Consider the following 16,856-nt stretch of genomic DNA (forward strand, 5'->3'; position numbering starts at 1 on the left):
TGCTGTATCTCTAAACAATAGGACAAGGCTTCACACCATGGTAGACCAGCACAAAGCACTGGTCCGTTGAGTTGTACAAGCATACACTAGGCAATAGGGGCAGGAGTAGGCCATTCGGCCTTTCGAGCCAGCACCGCCATCCAATGTGATCATGGCTGATCATCCACAATCAGTACCTCGTTCCTGCCTTCTCCCCATATCCCCTGATTCTGTATCTTTAAGAGGCTCTTTTGAAAGTATCCAGAGAACCGGCCTCCACCGCACTGAGACAGAGAATTCCACAGACTCACAACTCTCTGTGTGAAAAAGTGTTTCCTCACCTCCCTTCTAAATGGCTTACCCCTTAATCTTAAACTGTGGCCCCTGGTTCTGGACTCCCCCAACATCGGGAACATGTTTCCTGCCTCTAGCGTGTCCAAACCCTTAATAATCAGATTTCTGATGCTGGATTTTGACCGCCCAAAGAAAATGGATTTATCTTCAAGTATAAATCTGCTCAGTTCAATCCCACCATTTTGTGGTGGAGAAAATGTAAATAGGAATCTGCAGCCATGCCTTGCAATATTAAAATTCTGTTTAAAAATAGACTCAAGAACGATTCCTACTCACCCTTAATGATTAGTCAGATCATGTTTTTATTCCTGCTTTATTCCTGCTCTGCAGTTGCTGGTTGGGAAAGAAAAGGTGGAAGATGGGGGGAGAGGGAGAGCAGGGATCCAGACTTTCCTCGTGTTCCGACTAACGTTCAGTTCAGTCTGACCCCTCTGGAGAAACGGGGCCAACTCGCAAAGTTGGACTAAACTCCAGCAAGTTTTTTGATGAGATTGTAAAGTGAGTGTAAGGGCTGCTGATCAACAGATTATTTCCTTAGACGTCCTTGCAGGTCTTGAAAACAACCGCATTCATCCAACGTGGTAACAGTGTTATACACAGTCGTGGCTCAAAAGTCCAATAATGTTTCGGAGATGAGAAGCCATCCAAAGTTCGCTGTTGAGGGCACGGCTATGACTCACAGCCGGAGAGCTTCAGTATCGAGGTCTCTATGTACTGGCAAAGGCAAGGGACATGTGCATCACCAGTGTGGATGGAAGCTGTGGTGTGGGGGAGCTGGTTCATTGCAAGTAGTTTCACGTAATATCCACTGTATATGACCAGTAGTTGATAAGCTATTTCCTGAAACAACAACCACAAGAAAAGATTTTTGATAAAAGGGAAAGTGAGATGAGACATCAAAATATCAACTAGACAGTGTCGTTCTCAGGAACTCACAAAGTATTTCTTAGATACAATAGACAATAGACAATAGGTGCAGGAGTAGGCCATTCAGCCCATCGAGCCAGCAACGCCATTCAATGTGATAATGGCTGATCATACCCAATCAGTACCCCGTGCTTGCCATCTCCCCATATCCCCTGACTCCACTATTTTTAAAAGCCCTATCTAGCTCTCTCTTGAAAGCAAGAGAACTGCAGGAATTGCAAGAACCACAACTAGACTGCAGTCCTAAACTGCTATCTACCTCATTGGTGATCCTTGACCCATCAGTCTGAAGAACGGTCTCGACCCAAAACGTCTCCATAGATGCTGCCTCACCCGCTGAGTTTCTCCAGCATTTTTGTCTACCTTCGATATTTCCAGAATCTGCAGTTCTTTGTACAGGGCCCTAATGAGACCATTTAGATAATAATCTGCCTTCCTGTTTTAGCTACCAAAGTTGATAACCTCACATTTATCCACATTAAATGTGGATAAACACCCCATGAGATTGATGGTAGATGATCAGTCTGAAGAAGGGACTCAACCCGAAACGTCACCTATTCCTTCGCTCCATAGAGAGTGCCTCACCCCCTGCGTTTCTCCAGCCTTTGATGGTTGCTCAGCACTGTTCTCTAGTAATAATAATAATAATGGATGGGATTTATATAGCGCCTTTCTAATACTCAAGGCGCTTTACATCGCATTATTCATTCACTCCTCAGTCACACTCGGTGGTGGTGAGCTACTTCTGTAGCCACAGCTGCCCTGGGGCAGACTGACGGAAGCGTGGCTGCCAATCTGCGCCTACGGCCCCTCCGACCACCACCAATCACTCACACACATTCACACACAGGCAAAGGTGGGTGAAGTGTCTTGCCCAAGGACACAACGACAGTATGCACTCCAAGCGGGATTCGAACCGGCCACCTTCCGGTCGCCAGCCGAACACTTAGCCCATTGTGCCATCTGTCGTCCCGGAGGCGAGGAGACCAAGAGAGAGATGCATTACCTCAGAGAACGCTCCCTCCATAACTTCTGGTCAATTCGTCCCTTCCCACCCAAACCACCCCCCTCTCCTGGTACTTTCCCTTGCAACCACAGGAAATGCTACACTTGTCGCTTTACCTCCCCCCTTGACTCCATTCAAGGACCCAAGTAGTCTTTCCAGGTGAGGCAGAGGTTCACCTGCACCTCCTCCAACCTCATCTACTACATCCGCTGCTCTAGGTGTCAGCTGCTCTACATCGGTGAGACCAAGCGCAGGCTTGGCGATCGCTTCGCCCAACACCTCCGCTCGGTTCGCACTAACCAACCTGATCTCCCGGTGGCCCAGCACTTCAACTCCCCCTCCCATTCCGTATCTGACTTTTCAGTCCTGGGCCTCCTCCATGGTCAGAGTGAGTCCCACCGCAAATTGGAGGAGCAGCACCTCATATTTCGCTTGGGTAGTTTACACCCCAGCGGTATGAACATTGACTTCTCCAATTTCAGGTAGTCCCTGCTTTCTCCCGCCTTTCCCGCCCCTTCCCAGCTCTCCCTCAGCCCACTGTCTCCGCCTCTTCCTTTCTTCTTCCCGCACCCCCCACCCCCCCCCACATCAGTCTGAAGAAAGGTCTCGACCCGAAACGTCACCCATTCCTTCGCTGCATAGATGCTGCCTCAGCCGCTGAGTTTATCCAGCATTTCTCTCCACCTAAAGAGCCTGTCCCACTTTCACGACCTAATTCACGACCTTTTTTTACTCGTGGACATTTTTCATCATGTTGAAAAACACCCCGACCTACTTGATGCCACGAGTACCTACGACTAGCATCACGGCTTGCTACGATCTACCTACGACCTCGTGATGACCATGCTGCGAGTACGAGTCAAGGGCAAACTCGGGAATTAGGTCATGAAAGTGGGACAGCCCCTTAACGTTACCTCAGATGTGCCTTCAGGCACTAAGCTGGTCAGAGTGTCAAAGACATGCTTCGGTTGATGACTGCTGTGACTCGGAGAGCCACCGTCATTCCCTGGTAACAGAGGAGCCTCTTCAGACCCAGCGACCACTTCATTCAGAGCACTGACTTGAGTTGTCTCAATGACGATGTAGAGATGGCCCAGCTTCTCACGCAGAAGGGACTGTGGATTGGAAACACAAACTGATTAGTTTCATTTAGAGATTCAGTGTGGTAACAGGCCATTCGGCCCACACCGACCAACTACCCACCCTGTTCACTAACCCTATATCCAACACACTGGGGACAACTAACCTAGAATCTCACTGTAAGCCAACATCTGCAGCTCCTGGGTCAGGGTCTGAAGAAGGGCCTCCACCCAAAACGTCAACCTTTCCTTGACAATCATAGCCAATAACTGCAGGAGTAGGCCATTCAGCCCTTTACCGCCATTCAATATGATCAGGGCCAATCATCCACAATCAGTACCCCGTTCCTGCCTCTCCCCATATCCCCTGACTCCGTTATCTTTAAGAGCCCTATCTAGCTCTCTCTTGAAAGCATCCAGAGAACCGGCCTCCACCGCCCTCTGAGGTAGAGAATTCCACAGACTCACAACCCTCTGTGTGAAAAAGTGTTTCATCATCTCCGTTCTAAATGCCTTACCCCTTATTCCTAAACTGTGGCCCGATTCTGGTCTCTCCCAACATCGGGAACACGTTTCCTACCTCTAGCTTGTCCAAACCCTTAATAATCTTATTTTTCACAAGCAACAGGACTGGGAGAAATTCAGAGACCAGCAGAGGAGGACAAAGGGCTTAATTAGGAAAGGAAAAATAGATTATGAAAGAAAACTGGCAGGGAACATAAAAACTGACTGCAAAAGTTTTTATAGATATGTGAAAAGAAAGAGATTAGTTAAAACAAATGTAGGTCCCTTGCAGTCAGAAACAGGTGAGTTGATCATGGGGAACAAGGATATGGCAGACCAATTGAAAAACTACTTTGGTTCCGTCTTCACTAAGGAAGACATAAATAATCTGCCGGAAATAGCAGGGGACCGCGGGTCAAAGGAGTTGGAGGAATTGAGTGAAATCCAGGTTAGCTGGGAAGTGGTGTTGGGTAAATTGAATGGATTAAAGGCCGATAAATCCCCAGGGCCAGATACCCAGAGTACTTAAGGAAGTAGCTCCAGAAATAGTGGATGCATTAGTAATAATCTTTCAAAACTCTTTAGATTCTGGAGTAGTTCCTGAGGATTGGCGGGTAGCAAACGTAACCCCACTTTTTAAGAAGGGAGGGAGAGAGAAAACGGGGAATTACAGACCACTTAGTCTAACATCGGTAGTGGGGAAACTGCTAGAGTCAGTTATTAAAGATGGAATAGCAGCACATTTGGAAAGTGGTGAAATCATTGGACAAAGTCAGCATGGATTTACAAAAGGTAAATCATGTCTGACGAATCTTATAGAATTTTTCGAGGATGTAACTAGTAGCGTGGATAGGGGAGAACCAGTGGATGTGGTGTATCTGGACTTCCAGAAGGCTTTCGACAAGGTCCCACATAAGAGATTAGTATACAAACTTAAAGCACACGGCATTGGGGGTTCAGTACTGATGTGGATAGAGAACTGGCTGGCAAACAGGAAGCAAAGAGTAGGAGTAAACGGGTCCATTTCACAATGGCAGGCAGTGACTAGTGGGGTACCGCAAGGCTCAGTGCTGGGACCCCAGCTATTTACAATATATATTAATGATCTGGATGAGGGAATTGAAGGCAATATCTCCAAGTTTGCGGATGACACTAAGCTGGGGGGCAGTGTTAGCTGTGAGGAGGATGCTAGGAGACTGCAAGGTGACTTGGATAGGCTGGGTGAGTGGGCAAATGTTTGGCAGATGCAGTATAATGTAGATAAATGTGAGGTTATCCATTTTGGTGGCAAAAACAGGAAAGCAGACTATTATCTAAATGGTGGCCGGCTAGGAAAAGGGGAGATGCAGCGAGACCTGGGTGTCATGGTACACCAGTCATTGAAAGTAGGCATGCAGGTGCAGCAGGCAGTGAAGAAAGCGAATGGTATGTTAGATTTCATAGCAAAAGGATTTGAGTATAGGAGCAGGGAGGTTCTACTGCAGTTGTACAGGGTCTTGGTGAGACCACATCAGGAGTATTGCGTACAGTTTTGGTCTCCAAATCTGAGGAAGGACATTATTGCCATAGAGGGAGTACAGAGAAGGTTCACCAGACTGATTCCTGGGATGTCAGGACTGTCTTATGAAGAAAGACTGGATAGACTTGGTTTATACTCTCTAGAATTTAGGAGATTGAGAGGGGATCTTATAGAAACTTATAAAATTCTTAAGGGGTTGGACAGACTAGATGCAGGAAGATTGCTCCCGATGTTGGGGAAGTCCAGGACAAGGGGTCACAGCTTAAGGATAAGGGGGAAATCCTTTAAAACCGAGATGAGAAGAACTTTTTTCACACAGAGAGTGGTGAATCTCTGGAACTCTCTGCCACAGAGGGTAGTCGAGGCCAGTTCATTGGCTATATTTAAGAGGGAGTTAGATGTGGCCCTTGTGGCTAAAGGGATCAGGGGGTATGGAGAGAAGACAGGGATGGGATACTGAGTTGGATGATCAGCCATGATCATATTGAATGGCGGTGCAGGCTCGAAGGGCCGAATGGCCTACTCCTGCACCTAATTTCTATGTTTCTAATCCCTCTCATCCTTGTAAATTGCAGAGTAAAGCCCAGCCGCTCCATTCTCTTCAGAGATGCTGCCTGTCCCGCTGAGTCACTCCAGTTTTTTGTGTCTGTCCGATTTAAACCAGCACATGCACTTCCTTCCTGCACATCTGTAGTTCCTTTCCACACAGTAATTTACAAACCTGTTGAGTTGCGCTGACACTTTGTGTCCAAGCTGCAAACTTGCATGTTTTCGGAATGTGGGAGGAAACCCGGAGCACCCGGAGGAAACCCACGTGGTCACAGGGAGAACGTACAAACGTCTTACAGCCAGCACCCTGGGTCAGGATTGAACCCTGGTCTCGAGCGCTGTGAGGCAGAAACTCTACCATTGCGTCACTATGGTGCGTTAAAATGGTCTGAGAAAGGGGGACCCAAATATGAATGAATGAATAAGTTTATTGGCCAAGTATATTCACATACAAGGAATTTGCCTTGGTGCTCCGCCCGCAAGTGTCAACATGATCTACAGTGACAGTTAGGTATGACACATATAACATTAAACATTATGGGCAAATGGGATGAGCTTCGATGGGGTAGGGACAATAGGTGCAGGAGTAGGCCATTTGGCCCTTCGAGCCAGCACCGCCATTCAATGTGACCATGGCTGATCATCCCCAATAATAGACGATAGATAAAAGAGACCCTTCGGCCCAGCGAGTCCGCACCGACCAGCGATCGCCACACTTGGTGTTTTTTTTTGTAATGTAAATAACTGGAGTAAATGTAATTTCGTTCAAACCTAGGTTTAAATGACAATAAATAGCATTCCATTCCATTCCATTCCATTTCCATTCCATGGACCTAAGGGTCAGTTTTGGCGCAGCGCGAGTCTACGATTCTACGATCAGATTCACGAGCAGGCAAAGAATGCAAAAGCTACCTGGAGCCCAGAGCCTGCATGACGTCTTGATTCCAGCAGAGAAGCCAGTCTCCTCTCACATCCCCGAATGTTGAAATAAATGAAACAGAGCTGTGCGTTGGTCAAGGAACAATTTCCACTGGTGATGTCACACACCCATGCACCAGCCCGTTTATAGAGACCATAATCACAATACTACTTTATTAGCCAAGTATGTCTTGCAACCTACGAGGAAATTCATTTGCCATATAGTCATACCAATAAAAAGCAACGGAACACACAAAATATATTTTAACATAAACATCCACCACAGTGACTCCTCCACATTCCTCACTGTGATGGAAGGAGAAAAAAAAAGTTCAATCTCTTCCCTTCACCACCAGGTGACGGGATGATCTTGGTTCCCGTAGCCGGTGGCGATTGGGGCCTCCGCGTTGGGGCGATCAAGCTCATGCATCGGGGGAGGGGGGACGGTCAAGTTTCGGGTCAAGACCCTTCTTTCAGACTGAAGGGTCTCGACCCAAAACATCACCCATTGCTTCTCTCCATAGATGCTGCTGGTCCCGCTGAGTTACTCCAGCATTTTGTGTCCATCTTCAAATGACGTCACGCGCTCCAGATGGCTGTGTGGATGCATGAAGTCGCGCGGGTCCATCACGTATTTAGCATGCCAAGGACACGCAAGTGGGACGGGGGGCTTAAGAGTTTCATTGTTCCCTGGCCAGTACATGTGACAATTAGGCACTTTGGACATCTTTAATCCCCAGAGATTATTCTGCTGTTTGAGAAGGATACGTGTAGCACACTTGAGCAGTATTTTGTGGCATCCATTGCTCCAACTAGGATGTTGTGTTTCACGAGATTCTCGTTGGTCCACATGAGACGCAGATCTGTATTTGCGTTAATCTTTAAAATAGATAAAATAGAAAGATAGAATTGAGACTTAATCGAGGAGTTCTCATTGGAGATCAACATACAAGAATTGGGGTGGGAAGATTGCAACCTTCACTCTGTTTCGACGAATGCAATCGACCTGGCGTGCACAATCAAATAAGATCAAATAGAACAATTTGCCCTACAACTTTAGGCTGTGCATGCCATTCGCAAGATGAAGAATGTGCAAGAATATTACATGATGTCACGATGCAGCTCATACAAACATAGAAACATAGAAATTAGGTGCAGGAGTAGGCCATTCGGCCCTTCGAGCCTGCACCGCCATTCAATATGATCATGGCTGATCATCCAACTCAGTATCCCGTACCTGCCTTCTCTCCATACCCTCTGATCCCCTTTAGCCACAAGGGCCACATCTAACTCCCTCTTAAATATAGCCAATGAACTGTGGCCTCAACTACCCTCTGTGGCAGGGAGTTCCAGAGATTCACCACTCTCTGTGTGAAAAAAGTTCTTCTCATCTCGGTTTTAAAGGATTTCCCCCTTATCCTTAAGCTGTGACCCCTTGTCCTGGACTTCCCCAACATCGGGAGCAATCTTCCTGCATCTAGCCTGTCCAACCCCTTAAGATAAGACTACTCGATAAGACATTGGACACGCTAGAGGCAGGAAACATGTTCCCGATGTTGGGGGAGTCCAGAACCAGGGGCCACACACACAGTTTAAGAATAAGGGGTAAGCCATTTAGAATGGTGATGAGGAAACACTTTTTCACCCAGAGAGTTGTGAATCTGTGGAATCTCAGAAAGGCAGTGGAGGCCAATTCTCTGGATACTTTCAAGAGAGATTTAGATAGGGCTCTTAAAGATAGTGGAGTCAGGGGATATGGGGAGAAGGCAGGGACGGGGTACTGATTGTGGATGATCAGCCATGATCACATTGAATGGCGATGCTGGCTCGAAAGGGCCAAGTCGCCTACTCCTGCATCTATTGTCTATTGTTAGGCCACATTAGGAGAATTGCCAGGGACCCGGGTTCAATCCTGACTACAGGTGCTGCCTGCACAGAATTTGTACATTTTCCCTGTGACCATGTGAGATTCCCTCCATCATTCCAGTGTACTCCAAAGACAATAGACGAAAGGTGCAGGAGTAGGCCATTCGGCCCTTCGAGCCAGCATCGCCATTCAATGTGATCATGGCTGATCATCCACAATCAGTACCCCGTTCCTGCCTTCTCCCCATATCCCTCGACTCCGCTATCTTTAAGAGCCCTATCTAGCTCTCTCTTGAAAGTATCCAGAGAACCGGCCTCCACCGCCCTCTGAGGCAGAGAATTCCACAGACTCACAACTCTGTGTGAAAAAGTGTTTCCTCATCTCCGTTCTAAATGGCTTACCCCTTATTCTTAAACGGTGCCCCTGGATCTGGACTCCCCCAACAACGGGAACAAGTTTCCAGCCTCTAGCATGCCCAAACCCAAAATAATCTTATATGTTTCAATAAGATGCCCTCTCATCCTTCTAAACTCCAGAGTGTACAAGCCCAGCCGCTCCATTCTCTCAGCATATGACAGTCCCGCCACCCCGGGAATTAACCTGGTGAACCTACGCTGGGCTCCCTCAATAGCAAGAATGTCCTTCCTCAAATGTGGATACCAAAACTGCACACAATACTCCAGGTGTGGTCTCACCAGGGCCCTGTACAACTGCAGAAGGACCTCTTTGCTCCTATACTCAACTCCTCTTGTTATGAAGGCCAACATGCCATTGGCTTTCTTCACTGCCTGCTGTACCTGCATGCTTACAGTGTGGCAACAAAACATTTGTTTTCTCTCCTACCTTCTTGTGCTGCCAGTGTAAGATGAGAAGCAGGGCGGTGGTGAGCAGAACAGCTACAACGCTGACCAAGAGGCAGAAAGCCCAGAAGAAGCTCTTCAGATACTGGCTCAAGTAGACATGGAAGGTGGAGTAGAGACAACACCAGGTGACCACATAGAACACCTAAGTGATCAACAGACAAGATTGTAACAATGTGTAGGAACAAGGAACTGCAAATGCTTGTTTAGATAAAAACATACTGTAGAAACACAGAAAAATAGGTGCAGGAGTAGGCCGTTCGGCCCTTCGAGCCTGCACCGCCAATCAATATGATCATGGCTGATCATCTAAAATCAGTACCCCATTCCTGCATTTCCTCATATCCCTTGATTTCTTAGACGATAGACAATAGGTGCAGGAGTAGAGGCCATTCAGCCCATCGAGACAGCACCACCATTCAATGTGATCATGGCTGATCATCCCCAATCAGTACCCCGTTCCTGCCTTCTCCCTATATCCCCCTGACTCCGCTATCTTTAAGAGCCCTATCTAGTTCTCTCTTGAAAGTATCCAGAGAACCGGCCACCACCGCCCTCTGAGGAAGAGAATTCCACAGACTCACAACTCTCCGTGTGAAAAAGTGTTTCCTCGTCTCTGTTCTAAATGGCTTACCCCTTATTCTTAAACTGTGTGGCCCCTGGTTCTGGACTCCCCCAACATCTGGAACATGTTTCCTGCCTCTAGCATGTCCAAACCTTTAAATATCTTATATGTTTCAATATGAAAGAACTGCAGATGCTGATTTAAATCGAAGGTAGACACAAAATGCTGGAGTAACTCAGCGGGTGAGGCAGCATCTGTGGAGAGAAGGAAGGGCGATGTTTCAGTCTGAAGAAGGGTCTCGACCTGAAACGTCGCCCATTCCTTCTCTCCAGGGATGCTGCCTCACCCGCTGAGTAACTCCAGCATTTTGTGTCTTCCTTAGTTCCGTTAGCCCCAAGAGCTAGATCTCTCTTGAAAACATCCAGTGAATTGGCCTCCACTGCCTTCTGTGGCAGAGAATTCCACAGATTCACAACTCTCTGGGTGAAAATGTTTTTCCTCATCTCAGTCCTAAACAGCCTATCCCTTGATCTTAAACTGTGAGACCACACCTGGAGTATTGCGTACAGTTTTGGTCTCCAAATCTGAGGAAGGACATTATTGCCATAGAGGGAGTGCAGAGAAGGTTCACCAGACTGATTCCTGGGATGTCAGGACTGTCTTATGAAGAAAGACTGGATAGACTTGGTTTATACTCTCTAGAATTTAGGAGATTGAGAGGGGATCTTATAGAAACTTACAAAATTCTTAAGGGGTTGGACAGGCTAGATGCAGGAAGATTGCTCCCGATGTTGGGGAAGTCCAGGACAAGGGGTCACAGCTTAAGAATAAGGGGGAAATCCTTTAAAACCGAGATGAGAAGAACTTTTTTCACACAGAGAGTGGTGAATCTCTGGAACTCCCTGCCACAGAGGGTAGTCGAGGCCAGTTCATTGGCTATATTTAAGAGGGAGTTAGATGTGGCCCTTGTGGCTAAGGGGATCAGAGGGTATGGAGAGAAGGCAGGTACGGGATACTGAGTTGGATGATCAGCCATGATCATATTGAATGGCGGTGCAGGCTCGAAGGGCCGAATGGCCTACTCCTGCACCTAATTTCTATGTTTCTATGTTTCTATGTGATCCCTGGTTCTGGACTCCCCCAACATCAGGAACATTTTCCCCAAAGATTACACCAAAGATATACACAAAAAGTTTGAGTAACTCAGCGGGATAGGCAATTTCTCTGGAGAGAAGGTACGGGTGACGTTTCGAGTCGAGACCCTACTTCAGACCGTAACAAACTCCGACGCTGTGAGGCAGCACCTCTATCAGCTCGATTCTTCACAATGAACTTATATTCGATATACTATACCAGTCGGAAGGGTTAGTTATTTATTTACAAAAATCCCAAGTTGGTGACCATGATTATATAACTTCCTCCTGAATTTTTCACTTTTAAAAAAAAAACTTGGAGTTGCAAAATGATTGGCAATGCTATTAATGGAAAATAGTTAACATTGTGCCTGGGCTGCCTGGTGTCAAGTTACTCCACTACATCTCATGTCAATTAAATGGGATGCCGTGTTGGTTTCTTAGGAGTCTTGCTATTGAGGGAATGCAGCGTAGGTTCACAAGGTTAATTCCCGGGATGGCGGGACTGTCATATGCTGAGAGAATGGAGCGGCTAGGCTTGTATACTGTGGAATTTAGGATGATGAGTGGGGATCTTATTGAAACACGTAAGATTATTAAAGGTTTGGACACGCTAGAGGCAGGAAACATGTTCCCGATGTTGGGGGAGTCCAGAACCAGGGGCCACAGTTTAAGAATAAGCGGTAAGCCATTTAGAACGGAAACGAGGAAACACTTTTTCTCACAGAGTTGTGAGTCTGTAGAATTCTCTGCCTCAGAAGGCGGTGGAAGCGGGTTCTCTGGATACTTTCAAGAGAGAACTAGATAGGGCTCTTAAAGATAGTGGAGTCAGGGGATATGGGGAGAAGGCAGGAACGGGGTACTGATTGTGGATGATCAGCCATGATCACATTGAGTGGCGGTGGTTGCTCGAAGGGCCTAATGGCCTACTCCTGCACCTATTGTCTATAGGAACAAACTCAAGACCAAAGGAACCACAGAATTTCGACCAACTAAATGTCACGGAGACTTGCTCCCACAACAAACAGTTCCCCAATTTGCACAGGGGACCAATGGTAGATTTTTGCTCGATTTCAGCGCCAGAGATCCGGGCTCAATCCAGACTAGAGGTGAAGTCTGTACAGAGTTTGTACGTTCACGTTCGTTACCTCCGGGTCCCTCCCACACTCCAAAGACGTGCATGTTTGTCGGTCAAGAGCTTCAGTGAATTGTCCCTAGTTTGTCAGAGAGAACTAGTGTAAGGGTGATCGATGGTTGGTGCATTCTCGGTCGGCCGAAGGGCCAGATTCCACGCTAGAGATACTGCATAGAAACAGGTCCTTCGGCCCACCGAGTCAGCGCGGACTAGCGATCCCCGCACATTAACACTATCCTACACACATACTAGGGACAATATACACTTATACCAGGTGTACAAAGCCAAGCCAATTAACCTACAAACATAGAAACATAGACAATAGGTGCAGGAGTAGGCCATTCGGCCCTTCGAGCCTGCACCGCCATTCAATATGATCATTGCTGATCAACCAACTCAGTATCCTGTACCCGCCTTCCCTCCATACCCCCTGATCCCTTTAGCCACAAGGGCCACATCTAACTCCCTCTTAACTATAGCCAATGAACTGTGGCCTCAACTACCTTCTGTGGCAGAGAATTCCACAGATTCACCACGCTCTGTGTGAAAAATGTTTTCCTCATCTCGGTCCTAAAAGATTTCCCCCTTATCCTTAAACTGTGACCCCTTGTCCTGGACTTCCCCAACATCGGGAACAATCTTCCTGCATCTAGCCTGTCCAACCCCTTAAGAATTTTATACGTTTCTATAAGGTTCTATAACCTGCACATCTTTGGAGTGTGGGAGGAAATCGATGATCTTGAAGAAAACCCACGAGGTCACGGGAAGAACGTACAAATTCCTTACAGATAACACCGGTAGTCAATAGACAATACACAATATGTGCAGGAGTAGGCCATTCGGCCCTTCGAGCCAGCACCGCCATTCACTGTGTATATGGCTGATCATCCCCAATCAGTACCCCGTTCCTGCCTTCTCCCCATATCCCCTGACTCCGCTATCTTTAAGAGCCCTATCTAACTCTCTCTTGAAAGCATCCAGAGAATTGGCCTCCATTGCCTTTCTGAGGCAGAGAATTCCACAGACTCACAACTCTCTGAGCGAAAATGTTTTTCCTCATCTCCCTTCTAAATGGCCTACCCCTTCTTCTTAAACTGTGGCCCCTGGTTCTGGACTCCCCCAACATCAGGAACATGTTTCCTGCCTCTAGCATGTCCAGCACTTAATAATCTTATATGTTTCAATAAGATGCCCTCTCATCCTAAATTCCAGAGTGTACAAGCCCAGCCGCTCCATTATCTCAGCATATGACAGTCCCACCATCCCGGGAATTAACCTGGTGAACCTACGCTGCACTCCCTTAATAGAAAGAATGTTCTTCCTCAAATTTGGATAACAAAACTGCACCCAATACTCCAGGTGTGGGCTCACTAGGGACCTGTACAACTGCAGAAGGACCTCTTTGCTCCTATACTCAACTCCTCTTGTTATGAAGGCCAACATGTACTTCGCTTTCTTCACTGCCTGCTGTACCTGCATGCTTACTTTCATCGACTGATGAACAAGGACCCCCCAGATCCCGTTGTACTTCCCCTTTTCCCACCTTCACACCATTTAGATAATAATCTGCTTTCCTGTTTTTGCCACCAAAGTGGATAACCTCACATTTATCCACATTAAACTGCATCTGCCATGCATCTGCCCACTCACCCAACCTGTCCAAGTCACCCTGCATCCTCACAGCATCCGGAGAAAACCCACATGGTTCATGTTCATGAAGTATAGGAGCAAAATTAGGCCATTCAGCCCATCAAGACTACTCCGCCATTCATTCATGGACGATCAATCTTTCCCTCTCAACCCCATTCTCCTGCCTTCTCCCCATAACCCCTGACACCCGTACTAATCAAGATACTGGCAATCTTCGCCTTAAAAATGCCCAAAGAGTTGGCCTCCACCACACTGTACAACTGCAGAAGGACCTCGTTGTTCCTATATTAAACTCTCTGGCGCTGCAAGAAAGCAAATCTACCGCTGCACCAGCCCTTAATCTAGTTAAATCTATTCGCTCGATTAGGAAGTGGCAGTGTTACTTACCGGAGTGAAGAGCATCATGAAGCCGCTGGAACTGAAGTACATGTATCTTCTTACTTCTGAGCTCATCAGCGTTGCTTGGATGGGCAGCTTGTAAACCTCTGGTGGTATCTGTGCAGCGTGGAAACAAAATGCCGAAAGTGAATCCACCTGTAACGGCCTTCCCTTGGCTTGGACTCTCGCCCCCTTGCCAAGGGCAGTCACGGTGGGGCAGTGGTAGAGTTGCTACCTCACAGCGAATGCAGCGCCAGAAACACGGGTTCCATCCTGACCACGGGTGCTGTCTGTACGGAGTTTGCACGTTCTCCCCGTGACCTGTGTGGGTTTTTCTCCGAGATTTTCAGTTTCCTACCACACTCCAAAGACAGTAGACAATAGACAATAGGTGCAGGAGTAGCCCATTCGGCCCTTCGAGCCAGCACCGCCATTCAAAGTGATCACATAGATACATAGAAAATAGGTGCAGGAGTAGGCCATTCGGCCCTTCGAGCCTGCACTGCCATTCAATATGATCATGGCTGATCATCCAACTCAGTATCCCGTACCTGCCTTCTCTCCATACCCCCTGATCCCTTTAGCCACAAGGGCCACATCTAATTCCCTCTTAAATATAGCCAATGAACTGTGGCCTCAACTACCCTCTGTGGCAGAGAGTTCCAGAGATTCACCACTCTCTGTGTGAAAAAGTTTCTTCTCATCTCGGTCCTAAAGGATTTCCCCCTTATCCTTAAGCTGTGACCCCTTGTCCTGGACTTCCCCAACATCGGGAACAATCTTCCTGCATCTAGCCTGTCCAACCCCATAAGAATTTTGTACGTTTCTATAAGATCCCCTCTCAATCTCCTAAATTCTAGAGAGTATAAGCCAAGTCTATCCAGTCTTTCTTCATATGAAAGTCCTGACATCCCAGGAATCAGTCTGGTGAACCTTCTCTGCACTCCTTCTATGGCTATAATGTCCTTCCTCAGATTTGGAGACCAAAACTGTACGCAATACTCCAGGTGTGGTCTCACCAAGACCCTGTACAGCTGATCATCCACAATAAGTACCCCGTTCCTTCCTTCTCCCCACATCCCCTGACTCCGCTATCTTTAAGAGCCCTATCTAGCTCTCTCTTGAAAGCATCTTGAAAGACGTACAGGTATGCAGGTTAATTGGCTTGGTAAATGTAAAAATTGTCCTTAGTGGTACACTATAGGATGGTGTTAATGTGCGGGGATCGCTGGTCGGCTCGGACCCGGTGGGCCGAAGGGCCTGATTCCATGCTGTATCTCTGAACAGTTACAAGATAGACACAAAATGCTGGAGTAACTCAGCGGGTCAGGCAGCATCACTGGAGAAAAGGAATAGGTGATGTTTTGGGTCGAGACACTTCTGCATGCTCTCTGGCCTGTTGAGTTACTCCAGCTTTTTGTGTTTGTCTTCGGTTTAAACCAGCCAGCACAGTTCCGTCCTAAACGTTTAAACGAAATTAGGTCCAAACTTGACCAGCTGGCCCGAAACGTCGCCTATTTCCTTCGCTCCATAGATGCTGCTGCACCCGCTGAGTTTCCCCAGCAATTTTGTGTACCTTCGATATTCCAGCATCTGCAGTTCCCTTTTGAACACTGGGACTAGTATAGATGGGGCATCTTGGATGGCACGGACAAGTTGGGCCGAAGGGCCTGTTTCCAAGCTTCCAAGTCCAGAAGCAGGGGCCACAGTTTAAGAATGTGTAGGTCATTTGGAACGGAGACGAGGAAAAACGTTTTCACCCATGGAGTTGTGAGTCTGTGGAATTCTCTGCCTCAGAAGGTGGTGGAAGCCAATTCTCCGGATACTTTCAAGAGAGAGTTAGATAGAGCTCTTAAAGATAGCGGAGTCAGGGGATATGGTGAGAAGGCAGGAACGGGGTACTGATTGGGGACGATCAGCCATGATCACATTGAATGGCGGTGCTGGCTCGAAGGGCCGAATGGCCTAATCCTGCACTTATTGTAATAATACTCCATGACTCTACAAATCCTGATGGTCGATGCCCAACTTTATTGACCTGCTATATAGACACAGAGTGCTGGAGTAACTCAGCGGGTCAGGCAGCATCTGTGGAGAACATGGATAGGTGACGTTTCACAAAGTGCTGGAGTAACTCAGCGGGTCAGGCACCATCTGTGGAGAACGTGGATAGGTGACGTTTCACAGAGTGCTGGAGTAACTCAGCGGGTCAGGCAGCATCTGTGGAGAACATGGATAGGTGACGTTTCACAGAGTGCTGGAGTAACTCAGCGGGTCAGGCAGCATCTGTGTGGAGAACATGGATAGGTGAGGTTTCACAGAGTGCTGGAGTAACTCAGCAGGTCAGGCAGCATCTGTGGTGAAAAAAAGGACGGGTGTCATTTCGAATTCGGATCTTTCTTCACTGAAGTGAGAACTAGAGGTATGAAAACA

The 16,856-nt window shown here is 47.4% G+C and overlaps 1 protein-coding gene across 5 annotated transcripts in view; it reads right to left on the bottom strand.

Moving 5' to 3' along the window:
• Positions 1 to 615: 615 nt before the first annotated feature.
• Positions 616 to 16,856, bottom strand: part of tmem268 (transmembrane protein 268) — a 41,348-nt gene continuing 25,107 nt past the window's right edge. For 4 of the 5 annotated variants that reach the window (XM_033047592.1, XM_033047593.1, XM_033047595.1 and 1 more), the window contains 6 exons: positions 14,433 to 14,540; positions 9,546 to 9,707; positions 7,604 to 7,714; positions 6,830 to 6,919; positions 3,181 to 3,381; positions 616 to 1,173 (listed from right to left, as the gene is read on the bottom strand). In XM_033047592.1, the coding sequence (XP_032903483.1) occupies positions 1,003 to 1,173; positions 3,181 to 3,381; positions 6,830 to 6,919; positions 7,604 to 7,714; positions 9,546 to 9,707; positions 14,433 to 14,540 (843 nt within the window). In that variant the 3' untranslated portion in view covers positions 616 to 1,002. The remainder of the gene's footprint in view (positions 1,174 to 3,180; positions 3,382 to 6,829; positions 6,920 to 7,603; positions 7,715 to 9,545; positions 9,708 to 14,432; positions 14,541 to 16,856) is intronic. The other variant, XM_033047596.1, reaches the window with a different exon arrangement.

The sequence above is a fragment of the Amblyraja radiata genome, chromosome 30 (assembly GCF_010909765.2).
Source record: "Amblyraja radiata isolate CabotCenter1 chromosome 30, sAmbRad1.1.pri, whole genome shotgun sequence".
NCBI lineage: Eukaryota > Metazoa > Chordata > Chondrichthyes > Rajiformes > Rajidae > Amblyraja > Amblyraja radiata.